Below are 26,265 nucleotides of genomic sequence, written 5' to 3' on the forward strand. Positions count from 1 at the left end.
TATTTATTATGTTTTTAATGATGTTTCATTAGAAACGAGCTTAATAATCTTAAGCTATATGTAGACAAAGTTTATGCTAATAGTGTACGCTCATTCTATTTTCAGGTTATGTACAACAATTTTCGAACGTACGGAACGGTTCTTCTTATAATCATGACGTTCATCGTCTGGATTGGGGTCGCGTTCGTATCAAAACTGGCCCCCATTGCACTATTTTGCGTCCTTGCCTCCATTCTCTCCGTTTTCGTCGGTGCCTTCGTCAACTTCGATGGGAAAACCGACCTTCTGTAAGTAGCCGCAATTAATAAGCCCAGTGACGAATCACCGTGCGAAAAATAATCTATGTGTGTATGTGTATGTATGACAACAGTAGCTACGTGTACACAGCAGGAAATGCATGGCCTTTCCTAATTCAATGGGTGGGATAAACAGCGAAAGGTACGGCCGTAAATCGGACTAACTATGCACCAACATGAAACTAATCTTGCCGGTCGATCGTACGCATCCTCAAACACGCGTATCCACCAAACTAGCAATCTCACATACACACACAAAGAAAGATAACAAAACATCTCTGAAGCACACTGCTCTTGAGTACAAGATCACAGACGGATTCCCTTTCCTTTGGCGCGATGCAGTGCCCCCCACATACGCACACACACACCCCCACACACACACACACCCACACGACGATCCCCTCAGCGAAAAAACATGAAAGCATATTTGATCAGTAAGCTCTAGCGTTTCACTATCCGTGCTTATTCACTCTAATCATAGAACTCTATCATTACTGCTGCCATGCTTGAGGCGTTTACGTGTAATCGTACATTGGTTTCGTCAATGGCAGATTTTGCTGGCTTACATGCTAGAACGAGACTGGAAACGAATTGAGAAGAGCAGATATTCATTTGGACTCTTCATGTGAACAAGGACAAACGTCGATAATGTAACAATAGTGCACGCATCGATATATCGGCCTGTCCTTCTAATGAAGTTCAGCTTTGACACCGTTGCTACCCCCAAAAGCTTGTATCACTGTCATAAGATATGCTTGAGCATGGTCATTGCATAGAATTGAAGATGATTAGAAGCAGCAGGCAAAACTTGGATTTCGGTCCTTAGCAAAGACATAGTAAATAGTTAGATAATGTTACGTAGATAATAGTTATCTATAATAACATTCATAGACATAATAGAAAAAGAATCCAAATTGGACGTAAATATTTAGTAGAAAATTTCGTATTTTCGGCTATTCTGTATTATGTGGCAATATCTAGTCGTCTTAGTATTGATTCCAGCGTACCTTCATGCAACACAATATGTATAAAATTAGTTGGCTGTTCGAGCACCGTATACGTACGAAGACATAGTTCTCGATCGAACCTATTTTTTAGTGTTAGAAACACAGACACGATGCGTTGAAACAGAGAGGATTTTCGCGGGCCGTTTGTCATAAGGAGAATGCGTTTATCCCTTATGCTTCTCGCATCCGAAAAGCGCCAGTACTTTCTATCATCAAGGAACATGCATAGCAAGCAATAATGCGTCTTTTCCAGAGTTTAAGCTATTAGCTATTGTATATAGCTGTATATATATATATATATAGCTATTCTTATATTATATATTTCTATTATAGATATAACTATTCTACAGTGGGCGAGCCTGTACCAAGGCTTAGAACTATTTTTTGCTTAAAATCGACGGCCTACAACATTGTTGCCGTTTTCATTCAACTTTTGAAAGACAGTCCAACCAATAGGGCAAACCGACAGATTCTTGATCTAATTTAGATCTGAGGGGCTCAGAAACTTAACTTTGCTTTATGTTTAAATGTAAGTTTTTTTTATTTAAAAAATTAACAGCCGTTTTAGACAAGAGTATATCAATTGCCAGTTGGGCTTTCGAGACAAGTTCTAATAATTAGTTTTCTTCTAAAGGTTTTTACGCCTTTTTGCGACCTTCGAACTTTTTAGCCATTTAGAGTTCTTGCATGTTTGGATGCTACGTAACCCAAGGTTTCATTCCATTCAAGTATTTTCCATGTGAAGCGTTTAAGCAAAATTTCAATAAGTTTACCTCTATCAATATCGCTTGATGAATGGCTACTATTGAAAAGGTATTTGGAAATTCACGAAAAAAGGTCTGCTAAAAATTAGTAGTCAGTGATTTAGGTTTTGAATTGAACCTGTAATTGTGGTAAGTGGTACTTATATCGACGGAGCCCAGCCATCAGGGATGGGAGTTTTGGCACATGTAAAAAAAGATTGTCGGAATATACGTGGAATATACGTTTTTTTTAGAGGCAATCCTAGCAACAAAACGTAAGAAAAAAAGTCATAGTTTAGAGAACACTAAAAACTGAACCATGTCTCGCTACGGCCGGCCTGTATTCTATTTGGCTGTTAGAAGCATATCTGGTTGACTTTGGAATGGAATAACTCTTGAGTAAGTTGAGGTAGCATGATGATCTTTAATATGTATTACTTCTTCTTTATTTTATGTATTTGTCAGAGTGTTTTGGCTGCTTGGAAGCCGATCGATGCTGGGATACGCATGCTTACCTTCTTAGGGAATAGGATGCTCCGCAGTCACATGGACTTGGATCAGAGAAATAAGTGGATTGATAGACATTCCTTTGCTCAATCTAAAGAGTAATTAAGATAAAACTACGATGTTTAGCGTTTCATCAAATAGGTCGACTACGTGCTTTTTACTATCGTGCACACGGTTTGTGAGTCTCTTGAGAAACTCGAGATAGCAGGATGCCATCACTGTCTCATTTTTAACGAGTATCCCATAGTGGTAGATGCTTCTAGCGTTTATGGCAAGCACTATCATTATCGTTTTACATTCGAACTTACTCGACACCGTTACTGGACTCGATTTCTCTTCGTACGACGATATGCTCTCGCGATATGGTCCCGCTTTGGTTGGGGGTAAAAATTAAGCCATGCCTCCTTTATAGCGGCCATATGCTCCGGGCGGACTTTTTAAGTTGGATAAAGTTACGCAAGTTGCACCTAGAATACACCGCGCGCATTTTACACTGGCCTGGTATTATTTCGAATCCGTTGTTTATTCATATGTTGCTGCGTCTGGGTCAGAATTTTGCAATAAGATGTCAAATGCCAGTTTTTGTGCAGCTCTCCCCAGTTGCGGTAACGCTTTTTTATCTTTCTGGGGTCCCGATATCTGGTTACCTTCTCGCTGGGTCGCTACTACGCTAATCTCCGTTTTTTGTACCATTCTTCTCCATTTGCGTACCGTTCTTTTTATTAAAACCTTTTTGGATAATATTTTTGGTTTTCTTCACTCGAAGAATGAAAAGTTGGCCATTAAGAACTGATTTTAGAAACTAAAAGGTGTTTTTCCTTATGAACCCCTTTCTTTGGAGGTAAGCTTAACCGATTTTCACTCGTAAATTTCTGGAATACCGGACTTCCAACCAGATTTCCTGAGGTGTGTAACTTGAAAACTATTTAATTTCGAAGTCAGTTGGATTTGCTTGCGACAGCCTGATACTCTTCCTTGAAATAGAGACGCTTCATGCAGTCGTATATGGACGTACGGATACGTGTATTAGAAAGAGAAACTGTAACTTCGTGTACTTATTAGATGTGTGAACGTTTGTTTTGTATGAGTTTTATCGATGAAGGAACTAAACAAAGTGCAACGTGAAACGTTTAAAAGGACGACGCCTGTAACAAGTAGCTAGAGATGTTTTGTAAATGCCTGCCCACAGCGTGGCAACAACGAACTCTGGTTTACCCTGATAGGCATATTTGATACATTTGTTGAATTAATTTATTGACAAAGAAAATAAAAACGTTTCCTATTATTCTGGATGACACTTTTGGGCACCCATGAAACAATACTCGCAGCAAAAAGAATTCTCTAATACTTTTTAGATTTATCGTAGCATCTCCCTGTTCCATGGTCATTTAGGTTTCTCACGTATTCTTCGATTGGCACTTTTTGTGCCGCTGTCACTTCTCAAATTCTGTCGAAAGCCATTTCGGATTAGGTAAAACGTTGAGCGAGTAAGGAATAAAATTTAAATCTTCGGGATTTTATGGAAATATCTGGGATATGGGACTTATGGGGAAATTATCCTATTTTGACCAATACCGTTTATATTATTTTTCGCTTTAACATACATAGTAGTCAACTGTCTGCAAAATAGTATTAGGAACGGCCAAAATCGGCAACGAATCCCCAACAGCGAAAACAAAAAGTTCTCTTGTAAAGCACCAGGGATAAGCGTCCATCTAATATAGGCGAGGCCAGACGGAAAAAATGGCCCTCCTTTGAACCACTTCTCGCTTGCTACGTTATTCGCTTAAAGCTTTATCTGTCCGTTTGCGCCCGTAAATATAACGCATGAGCGGAAAAGAAGCGAGAACTATTTCCGCGGATAGCGAGCGGTCTTTGAACTACTGTATATACTCCCAAACGAAAAACTTTTCCAGAAGCTCCTAACTGAGATACGGTAAATTAAATATTTGACAATTGCGACAAAGATAATCAATCCACTGCTGCTTTGAAAACGACCTAAACGGTATGATAGTTGCTTGTTCCTCGTTTGAAAGCGATACGATTGCCCCAACCAAGATTTGCTCACTTTCTGGATATAGCGGTGATAGTGAAATTTGTTTGACTTCGTGTGTATCGTCCTCCACACACGACCGCCAATGAAATTTCTATTTGTGGTAAGGACGAAATCGAGGATGGATTTGAAAACGTTAGACCCTTTAGCCTTGGGATACACTCGACTGCACACGACCATATACATAATAAACACAGAATACGAAGGTTGACGCAGTGATCTAGTTTCTACTTATGGCTTGGTCCTTTGGCTGTAATAACTCATAGATAGTTCCTTATTCAATGCAGATTACTCTTGGCTCCTCATTTAGGCGTCCCCCGTAGAATATGTCTAACGTTCTAAGTGTCGTAACGTAAAAACGTGAAAAAAGCGTCTGTCTGGCTAGAAAAATAAACTGCAAAGTTTTAGTTCTCCATTTTCGCCATTTCGTTTGTATATATATATATATATATATATATATATGTATATATAGAGTTGATTAATCGATATAATAACTTTAAGCTGATTTGATATTCTGGCTAAGTTTCATTTTTTGGAAAGTTAAGATTTCTTCTTTCTGTTCTAGTACATTTTAGGCTTTCTTTCTTCTGCCTTACAGGGTGAATTTTATCTTTTTTTTAGCGATTTAAATTGAGAGGTTTAGAAAATGACATGAGGTTTGATTTGTTTTTTTTTTTCGGTTGTTACAATTATTAGAACGAGATTTTTCTGGAAATCGTTAAAAACTAACGGACAAGACATATAAATGATGAGAACGTCCTAAAGAGTGAAGGCTTAGCTAAAACCTCAAGCTGGCACTGCGTATTCAATCGAGTGCTGACTTTAGATGAAGTAAAATTTGCTTCGTCTGGGATCGGCGATGTTACAGTTGAACTTGGTTATTTTGTTCGCTAGACGCCGCGGTGTGATAATGGATTAATTGTAACTGATTGAATTATAGAAACAGAAACAATATGAACGGCCAGTTAAACTCAGATAACAAAGCTATTATTGAAATCTCAATCGGAACCACTGTAGAGCAATAGGTTTGTAACTTTGCGGTAGTCTTTCCTTAACTGAGTGTAAAACATGAGATCCGTTAATATTAGAGAAAGTTACTGCAATGCATCGATGTGGTCGTTGGCGCGGCACTTCGAAATGACGGGATAGGTGGAGCGGGACGGATAAATATTGGTGTTTCTCTTACCTTGGACTTGGTAAAAAATCAGCTGGTTATATATATCTATAAGTGGGAAGGCAAATAATCCAAAAATAAGACAACGGGCGCCAATCAGCTAATTGCGACGAAGTCCGAGGGTTCCTAGAGTATTCCATTGAGAATACCTCCGCAGGATAACAAGAGCAGTGCAATGGCAAAGTAAGCGACTACCAAAACGCGACTGTATACTGATTGAACCACAGCAAAATACTCTAAATGGAGCGTTGCGACGAGACAACGAAACTGGTTGAACGGATTCAGGACAACAAAAGTTTAAATCTGCAGTGAAGTTAGTATTTGTGTCAGCTTCGGTGTAAAATAGATCGAATCAGTTAATCTTAGAATAAGTTAATAAAGTAACTACAGTGAGCCTATTGAGACGTTCTAATATGAAACTGAGCTACTTTTGTCTCTGATTAATTAAATCGACCAACAGTTAGACGGGACCGAGGTTAAACCCGCAATCCCGTCCCTATCTATTCCGTTCGATATATGTAGAAAAATTGAAAATTTACATTCTTATTTTTCTTCAATGCGAGCTAAACGTTTTCAGTGAGCCCCTGCTGTATAAAGTTGATGTAATTTATGTTGTTGCACACTTGCTACTGGCCATTAACCTGCCGACTATATGTCTTTATCGTTCTCGTGGCTGCGAGGCATTAGCCCGGCAGAAACGGAGATAGCTTCTTTCTCAAAACTGATCCTATTGCAGTTTTCTCTTTCTCTCGTTAATCTTTTCAATTTTTTCAACCCAACCAGCCATATCTTATATGAACAATGCTACCCTTCTTACTAAAAGCAACGCTGTTCTCATATGAAGAAATTAATCTATGGAACTGAGCCAAGGAAGGAAGGTAGGTAGATATATGAGGATCGCAGCAAAGCACTAAAGTGTTGCCTGCTTTTATCTAGGACCAAACGGCCCCAACGAAGCGAGTATGAAAGGCTAGACGTTGAAGGCGTCGTCCTTTTACAAGGAGCAACATTAAGGGAAAATAAAAGAAAAAAACAAATGCATACACGGAAAGGTAGACAAACATAGAGCCTCATCTCAGACACACATTATCCCGCGTACATCACACTTATAAGCATTTCAGAAAAGCAATACCTAGATTCACAATGAAGGCACATTGAAACTTTTTTTTTTTGTTATGTTAGTTACTTCCAAACCAAGCCACCGTCAAGAGAGTACCTATGGCCGAGTTAGGCTTATGGTAGCTTGTTACCTTGAACGACAAGGAGAGAAAGCGTCTCTTTTGCTAGATGTTTCTTATTTCTGTTAGAACGCTAGCTGTTTCTATAGCCGGACTCTAGCACCATGCTCGCACCAAAAGGAAAGTCCGATCGGACCACCTACCGAAGGCCAGAGCGAGTCACAAAGTGTTAGCCGTGGAGCGAAAGGTAAATGGCGCTACCCTTATCACAGTTACCGTCACCAAGCAAGATCGTGGAAGTTTGTTCGTTTGATTGCTTTTTGTTACCCTAAAAACCCGAGAAGTTCTTGCCCCTTATAGCCGGAGTTCGTTTAAACACCAATGCAATCACTGCTGCATCTGAAGGAAAAACGAACGGTGATGGCATGCGCGGTATCTATGTATACCAGGTAAACGAGTGCGTTGAGATTTGCCACTGCATTTCTTTCTTGAGACAGACATATAAATTTTCGTGTTTGTTATTTCGGCCCGAGGTCTTCCCATAAAAAACCGAATCAAATCCTTCGTAAAATCTCTAACATCCAGATCTATAAAAAAGAACCTATTCTCTTTATATTATCCGAATATAGTTCCGTGTGGTACGAAACGTCGGTTACCAAGGACAGCCAACCGTTTTCAGAGGTCAGATGTTGCTGGAATTCGCATATTTCATGTAAGTCACCCGAGTACTTGGTGTAGATGTACTCTTTGACAATGTTACTGTTGGCATCAAGTACCTTCATAGATACGAGCTATATATGAAAAACATTGACCTAAGATGAGCTTGAGGACACGTTGCTTGAACAAACAACGAGTTTTTTTCGTTTTCCAAAGGGTTTTCTTTTTCGTTCGGTGATGGGATTAGAAAAAAAAGTTTATTTAAATTACCGCTTTTTCCCTTTGTCCTGCGCCAGGCCTCTACCTTTCATCGTTCGCTAGGAGGCGGTACATTCGAGAATATACCTGCGGCAGAATAACACTACCATTTCTTAATTTACTGGCTGTAGCGGAATGTACTTTCAGACGTTTGCAAATAAAACAGCGAAGAATTAGTTCAACGGCTTAGACCTTATTGATTCAATCGATATCAGTGAACTCCGGAAGTCGTCGTTTTGGTCTGATGAACTCAGCGAACATTTCCACACAGATTCAGGTTTAATTTCTAACAAAAAATTGGAATTGCGCCCATTCAACTCCGAAATCAAAACATGCATATACGTGTGACTCTATGGTAGGTGCACACTGTATCCCGTCAACGGTGATCGTCATCAATCGTCACTATTTAATTTCCATTCGATAATTCTTGAAGAATCGCTAAACTTTAAAAAACGTTTGGGTTGATAAAAGGACTATCTATCTGTAAATCGCCAATGATATTCAGCAACAGAATGACACAACAGAAAAATGGCGAAGTTCTATTGGCTGAATGGGTAGTAGTAATGTGGGAAGATGCGTGGCAATACGGAGGTACATTGAAGTTTTCAACGTGCACCGTTGTTGTGGTTGTTATTGTCATCATCTTCGTCCTTGTGCATCAAGGCAGACAGGGCAATGCAAGCCGCCGGTGATGGTCTGTTGGATCCTTCTAGTCCAGACGACAATCAACACACCCAAGACGTCGGGGCGGCTGTCGGGAAACAGGCAGAAAAAAAACGGCCAATTAAAAAACCGAAGGGGCCTCGTCAGAACAAAGACAGAAATAAAAGCTGTAGAGGCTAGGCATTTTAAAATAGGAGTACTTGTCTTACTGAAGTACACAACTTAGTTGTTGACAGTCCACTAATAGCGACTAAATTGCGAACTCTGTTTGTGTTTTTACATATGTTTGCGGATTTATCAGCATCATTGTTGTAATTGTGACTTCATGAAGGAGAGCTGACACGTCACTGCGTTTGAACTAATACAATTGACGAGTTCGTGCTTCTTTTTCCAACAACTTCTTCTTCCAGAACAACACAAATAAAAACAGTACCATCAATGGTCCAGTGCAAGTAGAACCAATGGTCTAGTGCCTTATTTTTTTCTCTTTTAGAGTCCGCCTATTTTGCAATGGCAATAGAAGTCGTTCAAAAACAGTAAACGAGTCGTATCCGTTGGAATCTAGGAGCAGCGATTGTAATGACGGTCACAACTTAAAGGGCTTCCGACAAACGCAAGGACGAGAATCGAAGAATTGAAAACTTCATGAGAACTGTGGTCGGCACTGGTCGGAGGATGCCAACGAGGTTTCAATACACGCGAAGAGCTAAAGTAGCAATTCTCCAGAAGAATGCACAGGAGTTCACAGAGTACAATGCAACGCAGCGGAAGTTACCCGTTCTATACATGGCCATAGTGTTGTAATTTCATCCCACGAAGGAAGAACGAGAGCGAGAAGAGCAGAGAGAGAAAAAAGATAGAGAGTAGCGATATTAAAGTGATTTAAGAAGCAACGATATTTGACAACATGAACATGTTCAGACGTACACACACTCACAGACACCGACGTAAATTTGCCACCATTTCTACAGCCAACGCCTAACGATATTTTTCGGTTACCATCACCGACTGATCATCAGTCCTACTTGCACATAGGTCCTGAAATGTTCGTCTGCCATAGGTTTGCAGGCATGTCCAGTAAGGGTCCGCGAATGTAACCTGCGTAAATATTCAGTGAAACAAATTAATCATACAAGAACAGCTGTTTCTAACCATAGGAATAGCCACACATGCCACAGTTGTTTTTAAATTTGTCCCTGCTGCTCCACCAAGACTAAATATCTGGCGAATGGATGGAGTTGGACGAGTAGCATTTGTGGGTGGCCGTATTTTTTAATGGGTTACCATTGGTTCTTGACGTGAACAATATCCCGATTAAAATACATCTGGGGAACTGCTATCTTTCACCCTCCTACCTTTAAAACACTCGCGGTTGGCGAATTCGAACGTTGGTGAAGACTTGTAGAAAAACCCACCAAAAATATGTAACAGACGCTGTTACACACATTCACACAATGGTTACGGATGGTGGTAGATAGCGCACTTTTACAAGCGGCGTACTGTTTTATTAGCGCACATATTTTCGGCTGTCTTAATCAGTGGAGCCTATCCCCTTGCGCTATCTTCCATAGGGTCACTCTACTTAGTTGTATTGGGTTGTTACACTCGATGTTTGGCTAGCAAAAGGCACATTTTTTCAACTGTGTTCGTGTGAAACACAAAATATTTTACCGATACCACACTCTATTTAATGAACAAGCCACCCTTATTCAGATTGGTTTTAGTAAAGGGCAAATACAAAGGGCCGCGATTGATAATTGCGCAAATCACACTGCCTGCTTATGAGACCAATGATTAAAGACCACTTGAAAAGTTTTAATTATGTATCCTTTGATCAAGCCTCAATCATATATTTCGTAGCTAAAAAAGAACGAACGGGTTCATCAGTATTATGTACTGGAAGTTTCAGAGAGGTACCGTTATTTATTAATTTTTATTTTATTTATGTCGAATAGAGTCCGAACGTACATAATCAATATGTTTATGCACATATGACGGTTTATTTCATGTATTCCGGATTGAACGTATGTGCTAGTTTTCGTTCTAATTGATAGAGATATTCTATTACTGCTTTATTTTGTTTAACTAATTATCTGTTTCTTGAGTCTTTTTTCGAGAGTTTTCTTCGCTAGTGTCGATTTTCTCGGCCATGTATCATCTTTGCGCATTCATGGCCTTCCTTTACAGGACAGAAAGAGCAAAGGAACAAAAAACGTTTGTGGTATTGTTCCCTGCCTCGCTGTGACGCTGTCTATCTTATTGGTCATCTTGACCCAGTGACTTACGTTATGAAACCAGACAGGAAAGCATTGTATTTAATGGCCCCCCCCTCGTTGTTCGTATGACAATGGCCATTGAGAAGCGTAACGGATACGACTGATTCACACACAGAATTGTCTAAAACGGGGACAGCCGCTGATACAGATAAACATGTTTTCTCCTTCTAAACGTGGGTCGATGGTTAGAAACGCCTTAAAGAGGATAGTCTGCTAAAATTAGGGGCACATGGTGATGCTAGCGCTAAATCCGGACGTAGCCCCAGGAGCCGTCTGAACTAACGCCTAGTAATTGAAACGGTGAATACAAAAAAAAAGAATAGATTGTACTATGCAATATTAGGTTTTATGCCTGTACTATGTTCAGCTAGCCGTACGTTGTAGGGATGATTTTTTGTAACAAATCGCCTGATGTTTAGGCGATCTTGTACAAGAAGTCCTTCAGCAACAAGATAGTTGCGAACGTGCATCCTCGTGATAGGTTACCGCAGGGTAGATGTGCAAGATCAATAAATTATCAGTTTGTCCTTGACAAAATGGACACGTCAGACTGGTAGTGATGAAGATCTGCGCTTGCAGTATATCGTGCTATAAGTTATTAGATCCTGTACTTACCAAATTTATGGCATAACTAACCGAACAATGTTGAAAAACGGCGCAAAAACCCGTCTTCAGACGGTATTGTATAATAAGCTATTGCTTTGTACGATAAGACAGGCTAAAAAATGCTAGCTATAGCTCATATCAGTCGCATCACTTAAATTAGTCTACAGCAAATCGGGCGGAGCAAGGCCCAGAAATCTGAAAAGTCGTTTTCAAACAGTATTACGTTATAAGCTATGAGACAAATTTGTAGCATAAGTAGTGCAACCAGCAATACAATGCCAACGGCGTACAATATAATATAATTAAAAAAAATATATATAAAGACACAAATATCACGTAACGCTTCAAATCTGCAGCAATAGATGGTTCACAAACGCATACACTCAAACAAAGAGAACCCTGTGTTATTACTCAAAGCCATAAACGTTTCCTTGATTCCCTATGATTATTGTACCTTTGCAGAAATTTCTAGAAGCTTCTCCTGCATATCCATTCCGATTTCTATAGTCTAACCCCGGGCAAAAAGATTATGAACCCCGATAGTTTTATAAATGCCCATTTTGTGCAAATATGTGAACGCAGTGAAATGTAACAAGGGTCGTCGAGGCCAACAATAGGCGTGGCTGGCTCTGTTAAAGAGCAAATTGCCTGTAACAGTGCACTTCTCCTGCCCTGATAACAACTCGTCGCTATTCCAAAGAAAGAGGCCATGTCTTTTAAACGTACACGTCGAGGTAAGTTTACAATGTATTGCAAAAGCAGCATAGCCGTTACTACCAGAATTGGGCTAACTTGATAGTTTATATTGTCGATCAGAACAAACCCGTAAAGCATCGCATTGATTTATTTATTTCGGGCGGGTCTTCCGGCAGCGCCAAACGTACCCTGAATGTTGAGAAAGGCACTAAAATGAACGAAATAGGTCGCACGAATTTTATCTGTATGTATGTATGTGCATGCGAAATCACCTGGAAATAATTTTTTCCATATGATTCGGACCGTATCGTCGTTATCTGAGCCAGCCGCCGTACTTGTTATGCGGCCCACGGCGCTATTTGGACCATTAAACCAACAAAATTTTCCAATAATACAATTCAGACAACCTGATTTCATTGATCAATGCAGTTGGCTTATACCCCTGTTAGCGGCAGCACCGATTTTACGTTTTGGATAGCGGAAGATCATCACAGAGGCGTAAGAAAATGAATGGACGTTGCTTGTAGGAATTTAACTTTATCTAATAAGGCGGCTATTACAAAAACTGAACATTTGGCAGTACGTTCTACTCTGCGGAGAATACAGGAACTTCTTTACCTATCTATTTTTGTGTGAATTCAGTAGAAAAAGCAATCGAAATAATATATAAAGAACAACTCATTACTGATTTAGTTTGAAGACTTCTTTGGGCAGCCTACAAAGGACTGCTATTTTAATCACACAAAAAATTGCTCAAGATATTTCATGCGTGCATTATCGTGTATTATGCACGTGCGATCCGCCCGTACATATTAATAATTACTTTTAGCCAGTCGAATTGTTGGTATAGCCTTTTACTTTTTCTAAAGCTAATTCTGTTAAACGTAAAGTGATTGTAATAGCGGCACACATTTATACAAATTATGTTATTGCACGGCGAGGAAGCGTTTGTTACTGCTGTGGGAAAAGACATAATTAACGATTCCCTAGGGCAGTCGAAACTGTTTGGGAGAAAGCCGTGAAGCAAAGCCTTTACAAGCAGCAGTAACAGTATCAACAGTAGTTAAGAAAAGGCACAGAATGGGAGTCTGATCAAGCTGGGAGGAAAGAAGAGCCAGCAAGTATAAGCTGGCAAATATTGCCGGCTGAAAGATCGAACGAGTGTTAGAACTAGATATAGAGCACACAAAACACTGCAAACTAGGAGTGTAGAACTACGGCAAAAGAGGGACCATAAGGACCAGTGCTAAGTTGGACTAGAACAAAATGAAAAGGGTGCTGACACGTATTTATGGATTATAAAACGACACCCATTTATGTGTAAAGACGTGCCTGAGTAACACTATGAGAGGCACGATGTGCAGAAAAGTCATGCTTGTACCGTTTGTTTTTTCATGAGCAGCGAGAACAGGTCAGGCTTTCCAGGCCTTATTTATCTAAATGGCTGAGAGGGCGAGTTCTCGCAGAAGCAGCAAAGCTCGTAGCAATAATAACAACGTTAGCTCTGCCATTGCTTGGTCTCAGGCGGCCGTCAGGTGGAGTAACGACGTAGGCTTAAAGAAAGCCGGAGGGTATAGCTATCCAGTAGGTCATCATCACGACCGATTGCGGGATCAGGCGGCATGGAACTATAAACGAAAAGCGCAGCGAATTTAAAAAACATAAAGATGATAAATAAAAGGTCAGGAAGGTTAGGGAACAAGAGGCGCGATACGCGTTATTATCGTCACAGTGTTCAGTGGTACTTTACTAGTAGCTCCGTTGAGGGATACGGAAACACACACACAGGGCACAGGGTTAAGCTGGTTACGTGTTCTTTAGTTGTACAAGCCTATATTGGACCGGACTGGTACGGGAGTTTGAACGATCCACGAATAATCCAAAAAAGATAGCTCGTATGTTCATTCGACAGTTGGAAGAAATATTTCCCATAGCCGGGTTATACAGAAATTCTCCCGGTCAACAGAGCAGCCGTAGCTGATGTTTCTCTTGTGTTGAAATCATTCGTGTAGCATTAGAATGATTACGACAGCCTTCTAGTTAGAATTAGCAGAAAATTTCGTCGTTTATATAGGTTGCAAATGAATTGTAACGCCTACATTTAATACATTTGTCTCCACTCACTTTGAATTCGAAAGGTACCCCAATCCATCCCGTGTGGCCCAATGCGGCAGGAGGTTGAAAACCGTACCGTTCTGCTTAGCTTATCGCGTACGACGAAAATGTAACAACATCAAAAGGCATATACAGGATGAAAAAGCGAGGAAGTTCGTACCTTTAGGCGTATGTTTAACCGGCCAAAGAACAACCTGTAACAGCCAAACAAAAAAGGCAACACCGAATAATACGTAAGGCACCAGGCAAATAATACATTACACCATACCCAGAAATAGTGCCTTATCCAGCCTGCGGCCTTTTACCCCGTTCGCCCACCTTTACGGCACAAAACCTAGTCAACACGAGCAGTGTAGTTGGAAGACCGAAAGCAGTTCTGAGTTTAGATTAAATAAAAATGAAAAATTAGCACAATGATCAGCCTCTATCTGCTAGATTGCCACGTTATTATGAGCAGTTAAACGGATCACGAGAAACCAAGAAAAAGAAGGCTGTATGTACAATCCTAGAACAGCAAGCAACGGTTATTGAATAAACATAAGTGTCTATCCACGTACGGTCATAGATACATACTGCCAGTAACAAATCAAATTTAGCGTTGGACGAATAGTCGGTACCTAGACGCATCCAGAACAAGCATCAAAGTATATTTATTTCATTTAACTGTTTCTTAGGCACCTGCCCCTCCTATAGCAAGACAAGGTACCGGCAGACATACCCTTTTGCATGTAACACAAGATACATTCGAATAGGATAATCAAGGTGAAATACGAAGAAAAAGAAAAACGGGAAGATCTTCGTTTAGACGAGATGTTAAACTCGTCTAACGTGACACTAGCTATACCGTGAAGAAATGTTGCAAATAAGGGACAAAGGACAAACGCTAGCTCACTGTTAAGTTTCTCCCGTATTTTCCCAAGGAAAACTCCAGCGGAAGAGTACGTTCAGCATGTTAATTACGATCAATCTGTCGACTGCCAAGGAAAAAAGAGGTCAAACATGTTCCAAAGGCCAAAAATGGATGAAGAGACCCTGAACGTCGGCCAATATTCAGCATGGGTTCACCTGTTGTATTCCGAAATCGGCCAAATCCCACATTTACGCATCCATGCTAATTAACGCTGTCCACAAGCCTGCCAATGGCCATCACAAGCAAATTGTCCTTATAAGAACCTTAGTAGCAAGTCAGGCGGCCCTAGTCTATAGTCGTGCTAGAGTTGTTAAAAAATTGTGGAGAAAACGGCAGCCAGCGCTACCCAAAGAGAGCGGCTAAATTATAATTATAATTACATTATAATTTTAAGTCTAAATGATCCTAATTCAATAGGCCGGTCAGTTGTCAAACGCCAACGAGTGCGATATTTTCATTACGAAATTTTCGTAGTAACGTAGGGCCTCCTCAGCCGGTATGCTATGCAGGCGGTTGATGCAGTTATTACAGTCGCAAATCCTCCTTTTGTGAGAAGATCATTTTTATACGTTTGTGTTGGCCTTACCGCATAAAAAGCCGATACTGAGAAAGACCCACCGCCGTTCTGAGACTACGATTTCTTAAGGGCAAGATTGTCAAAGATGGTTCAAAGAAGTAATCTTCTTACAAGCGAACTCCTTGCTCGTACGGGTATGCATGCTCATTGTATTGTCGTGATACTGTCGCTTCTTATGTTCAAATAAGAATCGTACGTAAGTATGAAAAATGGCAGATTCAAAAATTGATGAAAAGGATCAGGCAAACGTATTAGTGTTCTTTCGTGTTTGCTATTCTAAATGGCGCGAGTTACAGCCGCAGTTTAAAAACACCGAGATTACTTAGTAAATGGTCGTTTTTTGGGTACTGTATTATTGAATGATACATGGTTTGATCTCAGATGGATCTAATCGCCATGTAAAAGGTAAAAAAGTCATAACGATTATCCGCCTGTTATCACAGATATTTCGAAAGTTAAGTTTGTTTTCTCAGCGTATCTGTCCCATTTTCCAATCATTTCCCTATCTTCAATTTACGCAGAAAGTCTTTCGGTGCAATAAGCTTGGATTGACTCGATTTGATAGGGTTAGTAGATCCAAATAGGCATGTAAGACATTCTTGATATTCGATGTTTTGCCTTTCTATTAGACCAAGGACGGTACCTATGCACAATTAGGGAACTCTCAGATGTCAGACTGCCGTTCAGCAGAGGGAGGGCCAATGAAAAATAGAGGAAAACCAAAAAGGAAGACAAATTGATAGTGAGTTGCAATTGGATCTGTTCTGGCTATTTCCAATCGATCATACGCATACTTTCTATGCGCACTAGCGCGAAGATACGGCGTACATCCGCCCAAATCAGAATCATTTCAACTGACCCGAAATGGCCTATTCTGGCAAAAAAAATTTACATATGAAATAATAAACTTTTTTTTCGCTCATGTCTTTTTTAGACTCTGGGTCACGCCTGCGATGTTCGTCTGCTGTCGAATGCCTCTACAATGTTTTTCTAAAATGAGGATAGTTTCACGAACATGGCCAAAATTAGCGCAATAAGGAAGAATCTCAAGCACTAGTTTAACAGAGGTAGACTGTTAGGGCTATGCGCAAGCGCCCCACAAAGCACACAAAAGCCTCCCATAATATGTTCCCGATCCCGCATAACTGGCCATACGCGCACTGCCTGAAAAAACTCTTACCTTTACCCCCTTCAGACCTGAATGCGGTCGTTAGTGAAGGACGGAACTTTTTTATAATCACGCTCATGGTATGTTATTCCGAGTAGCGTGTGCCCTTGTTGAATTTGCCGATGCTCTGTTGATTTGAGCTTTCTGTGCTTCATCTTCATTAGTTGAAAAACCCAGAACTTGTCCCAGCGGGCTTACAACCCTATGACTCGGTAGTTGATTACAAAGTGAATAGTTATGGACGAGACGCATTGATAGTAGTAGGGATAGACACTTCTGGATCTTACACAAATGTGCTGCTGGGAGGAAGGTATACGAGCTTGTTCCCTATGTCTACGAACATCAGTTCGAACACCGCGATTTTTCATGTTTATTCCGTAGCCCTTATTCTTCCACAGGGCTACTTTTATAGCATTATATAGGAGTGTTTTTTTTATACACGGGCTATAGACACGAGCCAATAGGGAAGAGAAGCAGATAACACTGTGTCCTTGCACATACGTAGTATGTGCTGGTTGGATAATGTTTCCCGTGATCAATAACAACCTTAGAAGCCATGGCAACATGGTAATAAAAAACTGTTCGCACTCATAGAATACTTAGAAAATTTCAAAGCCAGAACCTGCTCTAAACTAACTCATAAGCAAATGTCAATTGTTTTGAGTTTGTAAGGCTTTGAAAGGCAGGTTTGCTTCAGTAGCTCCGCCTAAGGAACTTTCATCACTATGTGATCGACTATGCCATCAGTCATGACTGATGGCATAGTCGATCGCCCATACTCAGAGCGAACGAAATGGTCTCCCTTCGAAAATTTCCAAGGGATTCTGTTGCTGCATGAGGCCTTAAGCGTACGAATCAAATTAGGAAGGAGACTCTTCTCACGTCAACGCTCTGTCATGATGATGATTGTAGTAATGTTGATGATGATGATTTTTTGAAGTCGATGTGCCTTACTGCTGAACTTTTTGATTCTCGCTACGTTGGGCATTTTTATGGCCATTCATACTACTCCAAAGAGCCTTCGGGGAATGGTAAGTCTGGTGATTTTAGGTAAAAACGAGCTCGTCAAGGCTTGAGGTCAAACAGCGTGTAGAATAAATCATTGTCGTTTGACCACATGCACAGGCAATAGTCTGTCGTGTAGCTGGACACAGTTGCCGTATACTAGAAGCGTATTGGCGGGGACTCTCAGACGTTAGCTGCATACTGCTGATGCAATGCTAGCGCTGAAAATGCTAAAGATTAATCCTTAAAAACTGAACAGCTATAGAAGACGTGATGAAATAAAGAAAAATCTAACGGAACTGCTACATAGCCGATGAGTGAGTGGAAATTAGCGTTATACCAATTGATGAAACTTTTCTTCACATCAGAAGGACTAGCAACGTACTTTCAGAAGATTTGTTGAAAATTTCAAGATCGAAAAAAGTACGAATCGTGCTCCGTATGATCAATAGGTAAAAAATAAGCAATTTTAGGTCAAGTTGACGCCCTCCGTTCTACTCTATTCCTTCGTTTCAGGTACTGCAAACTGGGCGACCGTATCTTGTCCCAAAACGTTAAAGAGTTCAACTGCACGAAGGAAAGCGAGGCTCTGCGAAGCGTACGTCAATTTATAATAGATAATACTCTACGTTTAATTGTGAGGCACTTTTATCTTAACCAATCTAGACGCCCAGGATGTTACACGTTATCCTTAAATAATTAGCTGCTCTAATAAATTTTCACCGAAATAATCCTCACGGACAACATATATGAGACAAACATTTTTTCCAGCGTGTTAGATACTGGACAGCGTGACCACGCCATTAGTGGATCTAGCTTTATTCTAGCTCGTGTGTCGTAGTTCTACTGTAGTCCCGGCAATCTCTAACAGTCTACTAGAGGTAATGCAAATATGAAACTCTTCAGATCCATAATTAATACTGAGACCGTTGCGGAAATCTATGAATTTTCTTATTGGAATCATTTTGAATGTTCAGCTAATAGTGGATACTGGTTTGTTTATACACACCTTGATGACTACTATAGCTCTTCTGTTTAACCAACAACACTCGAACATATTGCGATCCCTACTATGAGAGTCATGACGTTCAAGAGGTTATCTCGGTGCCCGGAATCAGCAGTGGAGTGTTCTTTGGTAAGTACGACCCCATTAGTATTTAGAAAAACACTCGTTACAACCAGTTAGACTAGCTGGTGAACTGGGAAATATTTCTAAATACTTCTAAATAAATAAAAGTCGACGAAGTGCCCATAGTACAACTTAACTGTCCAAAATACCCGAGCGACCCTAATGATTATTTAATAGCGGTCAATTTAAATCGATTGATTTTTAGGGAAGTTATTTGTGTAAGTGCATAGATCGACACGCAGGTGACCTAATTAGTGACGTCAATTTAGTGCATGAAAAAAAGTGCAGTGATGAACTTACCAGAACTTACTTTCACGACAGAATCATTCAATTCAAAATACATACTATTCCTATTTGGTTTAATTTAGATGAAATTGGCTGAATAGCTATTACCTAGATTTTTACCGGCATCGAAATGTATAGTTTGCTGCTCATAGGTATCTTTGACACTTCTGCACAATGCTATGATAAACATACTCACAAATGGACAATGTACGTTTCATAATAAACTGGTTATTTGTGGCGTTTGTAGATAATCTTCCTATAAACTTCAGAGAAAAAGGTCAGGTCGTGTCGACGAATCCTGATGACGACGAGCACTTGGAAGAAACTAAGAAAAGAGCCTTTATTGTCTCCGATATTACGACTACATTCACATTCTTTGTTGCCATTTTCTTCCCATCAGTTACAGGTATGTTAATTAACCTAACGTTTTCACCTAACGAAGATACGTTTCAAACTTCCCTATTAGAAATTGTGTAAACACTGCAAAAGAAGTGTTGATAAGTAGATAGATATTTCGTTCACTTTTCGCGTTAGAAACACAAAAAGATGGTATATTGACATAGGAAAACATCGTATAACATATAGAACAATTGATGCTCGTTGAAAAATTAGGGTTTATCGATTTCGAATGTTTAATTAGAAGCGGCCACTGTTTGAATTGGACCAATTTGGATAACTAACTAAGCGAGATGTTCTTCCAGAAAATCCCCAGAAATGAGTATACTGTACCTTATAGTCGTCAATCAAGTAAATATAAAATTCGATAATTAAATTATACGACGCGTGGCCGTAGTGCAACGTCTTTTACGAAAAAGTATCGTTGACCTTCTTCGATAGGAATATACCGCAATCATTTTTCATTCAATTGACACAGGTATCATGGCAGGCTCAAATCGATCCGGTGATCTGGCAGATGCTCAAAAATCGATTCCTACGGGAACACTGGCAGCACAGATTACGACATCAATCGTTTACCTCGCTGGTGTTTTTCTATTTAGTGCCGCGTTCGACAACGCTTTTCTTCGTGACAAGTACGTCAAAAATCAATGCATATACGAAACAATTCTCTAATACTATTACACTTACTCATAGTCGTTTGTTCTTTTTTTTGTTTTAGATTATTGGTACGTAAGCTAAAAATTAGGGTTAAAAAATTTATCGTAAATTTGAACTACGAAGACTTGCAATCAGTAACATTTATTGCAACACCAACGAACTGATCGACGTGCAGGAACGTATACTTTTCTATAATTTATATTAAATAAAATCTGACATTTTTTAAAATAAGACAGACGAACCGGTGCGGCTTCGCATTATACTATTATTGTTATTATTAGTAACTTGTAAGTGACGTCGGAACTTTGTTTTGACAAGAATACACCTATACACACTGCGTTATGCGTACTCTCAGCCGTGTCAAGGGCGGCAAGAACACCAGCAGCACTGAGCGTGTTACAACACCATCTGTATCATGGAAAGAAGAACTTGCTATCTACTGAGATGACTAATATCTCTATGAAGAAATTTAAAAGCCAGCCAGTCATCGAACAAGAGTTGAATATTTTTGTCCGATGAACCCGGAAAGCAACATAAACACTTACAAAAAAATCAGAATTTTATGTAGATTAACATATACGATTAGGTGCAGCAACGATCCAAGACAAGGTCACCTTGCTTTTCTCGTTTACAAGACGATAGTCCGGCTCAGTCTGAAGCTGACTATAAACTAAGAAAAAGTAGGTTCTGTTAATACCGCTGTTATACCTGCCGTTGTATTAAGGCACATTTTTTTGACCTGTTCTAGAATTCGAAATGTTTAAAAACTATGTTCAATTCAATTCAATGTTAAACATGAGCCTCCATATCAACGATCTTCCGTGAAGCATTGACAAATAATCCCGATAACATTTTCGCTCAAATATTGACTTCCGTAGTTTCCTGACTCCTTTTACAGATAGATATTTGCTTTCGTTTAAATTCAATGGCATTAAACCCCTTCCAGTGTGGCGATCCGATAGCAAATATTAAATATAATGCAATAGCATTCTATAATAATTTATATAAAAACGCATAATATTCATGCAATAGCATAAAGCTTAAATACTTAAGCTTTTGCTTACTGTCATCATGAACGCAGGGTGATTTCCAATGTTTGGAACTACGAGGCAAACATATTTGAAATTGGGCTGCCAAATAGCATAGTTCCTATGCACCGGATAGACAAATCTCCTTTAACAGGCGCTTAGTAGTTTGCCTTACGTGACACTGCTTCCGTGTAACTGTTTCTCATTCATTGGGTCACTCACATACATTTCAAAAGACCCAATTTTGCAAGATCAAATCAGTGCTGCTGCTGCTGCTGCTGTTTCTTCCGCCCTCCGGTTTCCCGTGGCAAACGATAGTTATCTAGGTCACGGTTTACTTGCGCTAAGACGTATTTTTAAGTATATCTTCTTTATCGTATGCCATTTGCAATAGTACCAGGTTGTCACTTTCTTTTAACAGAAATTTGCCTTTGATGCCTTGAGAACTTTATCCGCGCCGTATTCTCTAGCCACCATTTGGATGCCGCTTTTATCTCGGCTCCTAAAAAACAATCGAGGCATAATGATGTGCTTACCGTTGTCGCCAGGAGACGGCATAGCTTAGAGATACAAAGTGTTGTTCCAACGGAGGCGAACTATCGAGTCAGTTAGTTGGCCGTCCTTCGGATTTCCGTCCGCTTACTCAGATTGTGCTCACGGAGAACGTATGAAGGCAACGATCACGGGAACGTTGGGACGCTGTATGAGTGACGACTAATGCAATCAACAGTAGTTCTTATGTCTGTATGCTGAATATTTCGAGATGATTTTATAGCACGAGACACTCGGCCGGTGAGAAATACAGATTTTTCGCATTTTCACAACGAGAGAAAGCTGGCCTTTGAAGTCATCTTTACATTATGACTTGCAATTTTCCACGTGCAATAATAGTTCATTTAAATGTCTATTTTATTTAGTGGCTTACTGAACATGTCGGGTGATCTTGTTGGCCAGTGGATTGAATCGGCCGGTCTAGCTAACAGAACCGTAATCAAACATACGGCTGACTTTTTTAATACGTTCCTTGAAAATCAATAGAAACAAATCATCTTGCTCCCCTTGACCAGCTACTAACGCCATTTATATCCGCTGCTGGGACGTCGTATCTCTGAAATATCTAGTTTCTCAAAATCGTCTAACACCTGCCTCGGTCGTTCAGCCCGTTACGTTCCGTTCGGTTCGGTTCGTCTGTTTCTCGGCGACAGAGGACTGAGGTCAACCTCCGCTTGCTATCATTTCAAGAGACGTTGCTTGCGATTTGCAAAAACGCGCGAGCGAAGAATGATGAGGTCATGCACGCGTGCCCGAAGTGACGATAACGGCAATAACAAACGAGGTGGAAATAGTAAGCGGCGACAAAACCACCCAGAAAGAGAATCGAACGACGAGCGAACGCAGGATGTTAAAGTCGAAGAAAACTAGAGGCTCAATGGAAGCATAAAAGTGCAGCAGTGAAAGCGCTAGTAGAGTTGCAACGAACAGCAATCTTTCGTTCCCTTTCGACGGAGACCTGGGCCGTAGGACTGGTTTTTATTGGAATACCTTGATGCCTAGTAAAGGTTTCCCTCTCGATAGAATTGTCTCGTAGCTCGATAGATCGATAATTTACGGAATCAGTATTACTTCGATACTGAAATACATTAATAGTGCTACTTCAATGAAACCTTAGCAGACGAATGAACGAGTACATTGATGAAGCTACATGATTTTAGCGTATTTTGGAACGTTTTCGACGTAATTTAACTTCACCAACGTTATCGCGTTAAGTTTTCGCTAGGCATGGAGATCATCTCTTTAATTGAATCTAGTAACGCGAATAAGCCAGTACACGCCGCTCCCTTGGTGGTGGCGAGTCTCATAATGGAACCGCTGACGAGTTGATAATGCCTAAAATTTGTGGAGCTGAATGAAATTATATAAATTATTTCAACGAATTCCAGAATTTGGTGTAGGGAGCAAGGACGAGATTTACCCAGCTGCTGCTAATGATGCTATTTTCAGTATCACGCCGTGGGTAGCCAATTTCTTCGTATCGTGATTACTATGAATCTTCTGAAGTTAGCGATAGGTAAAGGATGCATGCTAGGAAATGTGCTTACAAGAAAGAAAATCTGACGTCTTGCAAACTGTGAAACATAACTGCCTGTAGCCTCGAAATGAGGACGTTACCTTCGAAGTGTCTATTGACTCGTTGCTCTTATCAATTCGCTATATTAAGTTATCTATTATTAGATCATCTTCCTGATTGCGAAGATACCATTGAATAAACGTTAGATCTCATTGGGTCTGTTGTGAGCGGTGATGTATGACTCGAGACCCTCCAGTCTAGTCGACGCTGCTGCCACCACCTGCCGTAATCATCACTGTCTGCGTCAAAAGCGCGCCTACGTTTAAACAATACAGCTATCAAGTCCAAGTAGGGTAGTTCAGTAGAAGATACTGTGCCCTCGCGGGCTTTTTGACTTTTTTTTAGCTGTCGTGGTAACTAATCTCTTTCGTTCAAAAAGTGTAAAAGTTCAGTTAAACTTACGATGGCTTACTTCATTGTATTGTAGAATAAATGTTTTCTTTTTCTTTTCTCGTACACCATATTTAGCCGAACAAGTGTACAGTGGCATAAACAAAAGCGAGCTTGAACATCTCATATCATACCACAGTAAAGGAATCGGGGTACAATCTGTTTACTGCAAGCTCGCGACTTTGCATAGCCAGTTATACGTGAAGAGCAAATGAAAAATCATTGTTGATTGTGATTCCAATGTTTACATGTTTTTACTGTATAAAATCTTTTCTTCGTTCATCCCGATTCCTGACAGATTCGGCGACAGTGTTAAAGGGCAATTAGCAGTGGCTCAATTAGCGTATCCACATCCCATGATCGTAGTCGTGGGATCACTTCTATCCACCATCGGTGCTGGATTACAATCGCTCACTGGTGAGTATGGTTACAATTTTTTTCTGTCGAAGGTGCCTACATTTGAGGTAGGTACAGACTTTGGCCATTTTTTCGTAAATAGATCATACATAAATTAGCTATGTTGGACCCTGTTTACAATTTGAACTAAAAAAAAAAAAAATCACGAAGAGTGCAGATTTTCTAAAAATCATCAGAAAATTAACAAGTTTCAAAGAGCCCGTACGTAGGCCTAACGTTAAACACTTCCAGGACGACGGAAAATTTATGTGAACACAGACGAACGGTTAGAGGTTTTTCGAAATAATTCTCACTGTAACCTAATGAATTCTCGTGATCAAATCACAGAGGTTCCCGTGACACAAGCTAAACACTTAATTCAAGCTATTTGCATATGAATAAGATAACCGCCTGAATGGATCTCGCCATTTTCCAGAAGAGTTAACACGAATTAGGACCTAGATAAGTAAGGCTATCTATCCTAATTGAATACAGGTCCAATGCTAATTGAATACGGTGCATCTTAATCCAGAAGCATAACCTTAATCTAAATTATAAGCTATAAAAGGCTGTTGACGAAGAGAGATTGACTCGAAAGACTGTGACCATTTTTTTTTCTAAAGCGTATGTAACGTTATCCAGATCGACTGTTTTAGCCAGGACTAAGTCGTCTGTTATACTGATTCGTTTCTGTTATTGTTCAAAGCCACGAAATTTCAAAACGGGTTTGAGACGGTTACGGGAAATATCTTACCGCTGCAGGAGGACAGTACGACTGTGTGAAAGGGTTTTTGAAACGGAGCAAGTACCACAATCTGTAAAGTTTCGTCAAATTAACCCTTCGAAGATGTTAGCTATTGCTGATTCTCGCTAAACAGTTTGAGTTGTATTATCTCAAGTGGCTTTCTTTTTCTTTATTTAAGACTTTAGGCGGTTTTCTTTAAGACAGCTTCGTACGGTATGAACGGCTATAAACGGTTTAATCCTACAATGAGGGCCGCTATTCTTGCGGTAAATGTCAGGCAAACTAAAAGGTTGCTATATGAAGACAGGTAGACCTTAAGGGAATGCACCAAATAAACATATAGACTGATACATGTGATAGATGCGCGTTTTCTAGCGAAATGATCCAGTAAATATAGATTTGAACTGCTCTTTCATTAAAATCATCGTCGTTTCTGCCCAATCATAGCAAAATCCGCACAGCCCATCATATGATAAAGTGTTTCCTAGTGTTAACGCATCGAAATTTCATTAAATGCTTATTTTATCAATAAAATTGAGATTGCTAATTACAATTCTGTTATAAAAAGAAAGCAGTTGCTGTGCCAAACCTGCGGAAAAAACAACTGACAGAGCGAACGGTTGTAGGATATCTTTTAACAAAAGAAAAGCACAATAGCAATATTAATAATAGCCTAATTATAGTGCGAACTTTATCCCACTCTAAGCTTCAGTTACGCGCTTGTCCTGGCGCCAGGTCACGAGAAATCGGCCGCCATCGAAAAAGAGCGAGCTTGATAGACAGTATAGCATACCTGCTTTCCGCATAGTTTTAATAGGACATTATTGACCCATTTCGCCCGGTGGAACCGTTGACAATTGGAACAGCTACCTAGATCTTTCCTGGCAATACTACATTTTATGCACCGGTAGTTAACGCCCTGCCACTGGACTATTTCCTAATGCAATTGTTTGCCCAGGGCAGTAACCAGGGCAGATGATTGTGGTGTACTCAGAGGCTAACGCCGGCTAGCAGAGAACGATATATCTGGTTGGGAGTCGATAATAGCAGCTTATCGATAGGATCAATGATATAGAGTGGCACATGTTCAACTAAATTCAACCGGTTCCTTCGCAGCAAAGGGGCGACCGGATATGCCACTTCTGCTTTCTAAGTTATTCCGTTGATTTATTAGTATTTATTCGCCTCTAGACCGGATACCTCGTAATCGAGTCCTTCG

The 26,265-nt window shown here is 40.1% G+C and overlaps 1 protein-coding gene across 8 annotated transcripts in view; it reads left to right on the top strand.

The window, feature by feature from the left end:
• The window catches only part of kcc (solute carrier family 12 member kcc), a 275,661-nt gene that overhangs the window by 214,192 nt on the left and 35,204 nt on the right, over window positions 1–26,265 (top strand). For all 8 annotated transcript variants that reach the window (XM_022812856.2, XM_022812851.2, XM_022812852.2 and 5 more), the window contains 6 exons: window positions 106–287; window positions 18,406–18,487; window positions 18,916–19,024; window positions 19,551–19,709; window positions 20,178–20,334; window positions 24,204–24,322. In XM_022812856.2, coding sequence (XP_022668591.1) covers window positions 106–287; window positions 18,406–18,487; window positions 18,916–19,024; window positions 19,551–19,709; window positions 20,178–20,334; window positions 24,204–24,322 — 808 coding nt within the window. The remainder of the gene's footprint in view (window positions 1–105; window positions 288–18,405; window positions 18,488–18,915; window positions 19,025–19,550; window positions 19,710–20,177; window positions 20,335–24,203; window positions 24,323–26,265) is intronic.

Source organism: Varroa destructor, unplaced genomic scaffold (genome assembly GCF_002443255.2).
Source record: "Varroa destructor unplaced genomic scaffold, Vdes_3.0 BEIS01000006.1, whole genome shotgun sequence".
Classification (NCBI taxonomy): domain Eukaryota; kingdom Metazoa; phylum Arthropoda; class Arachnida; order Mesostigmata; family Varroidae; genus Varroa; species Varroa destructor.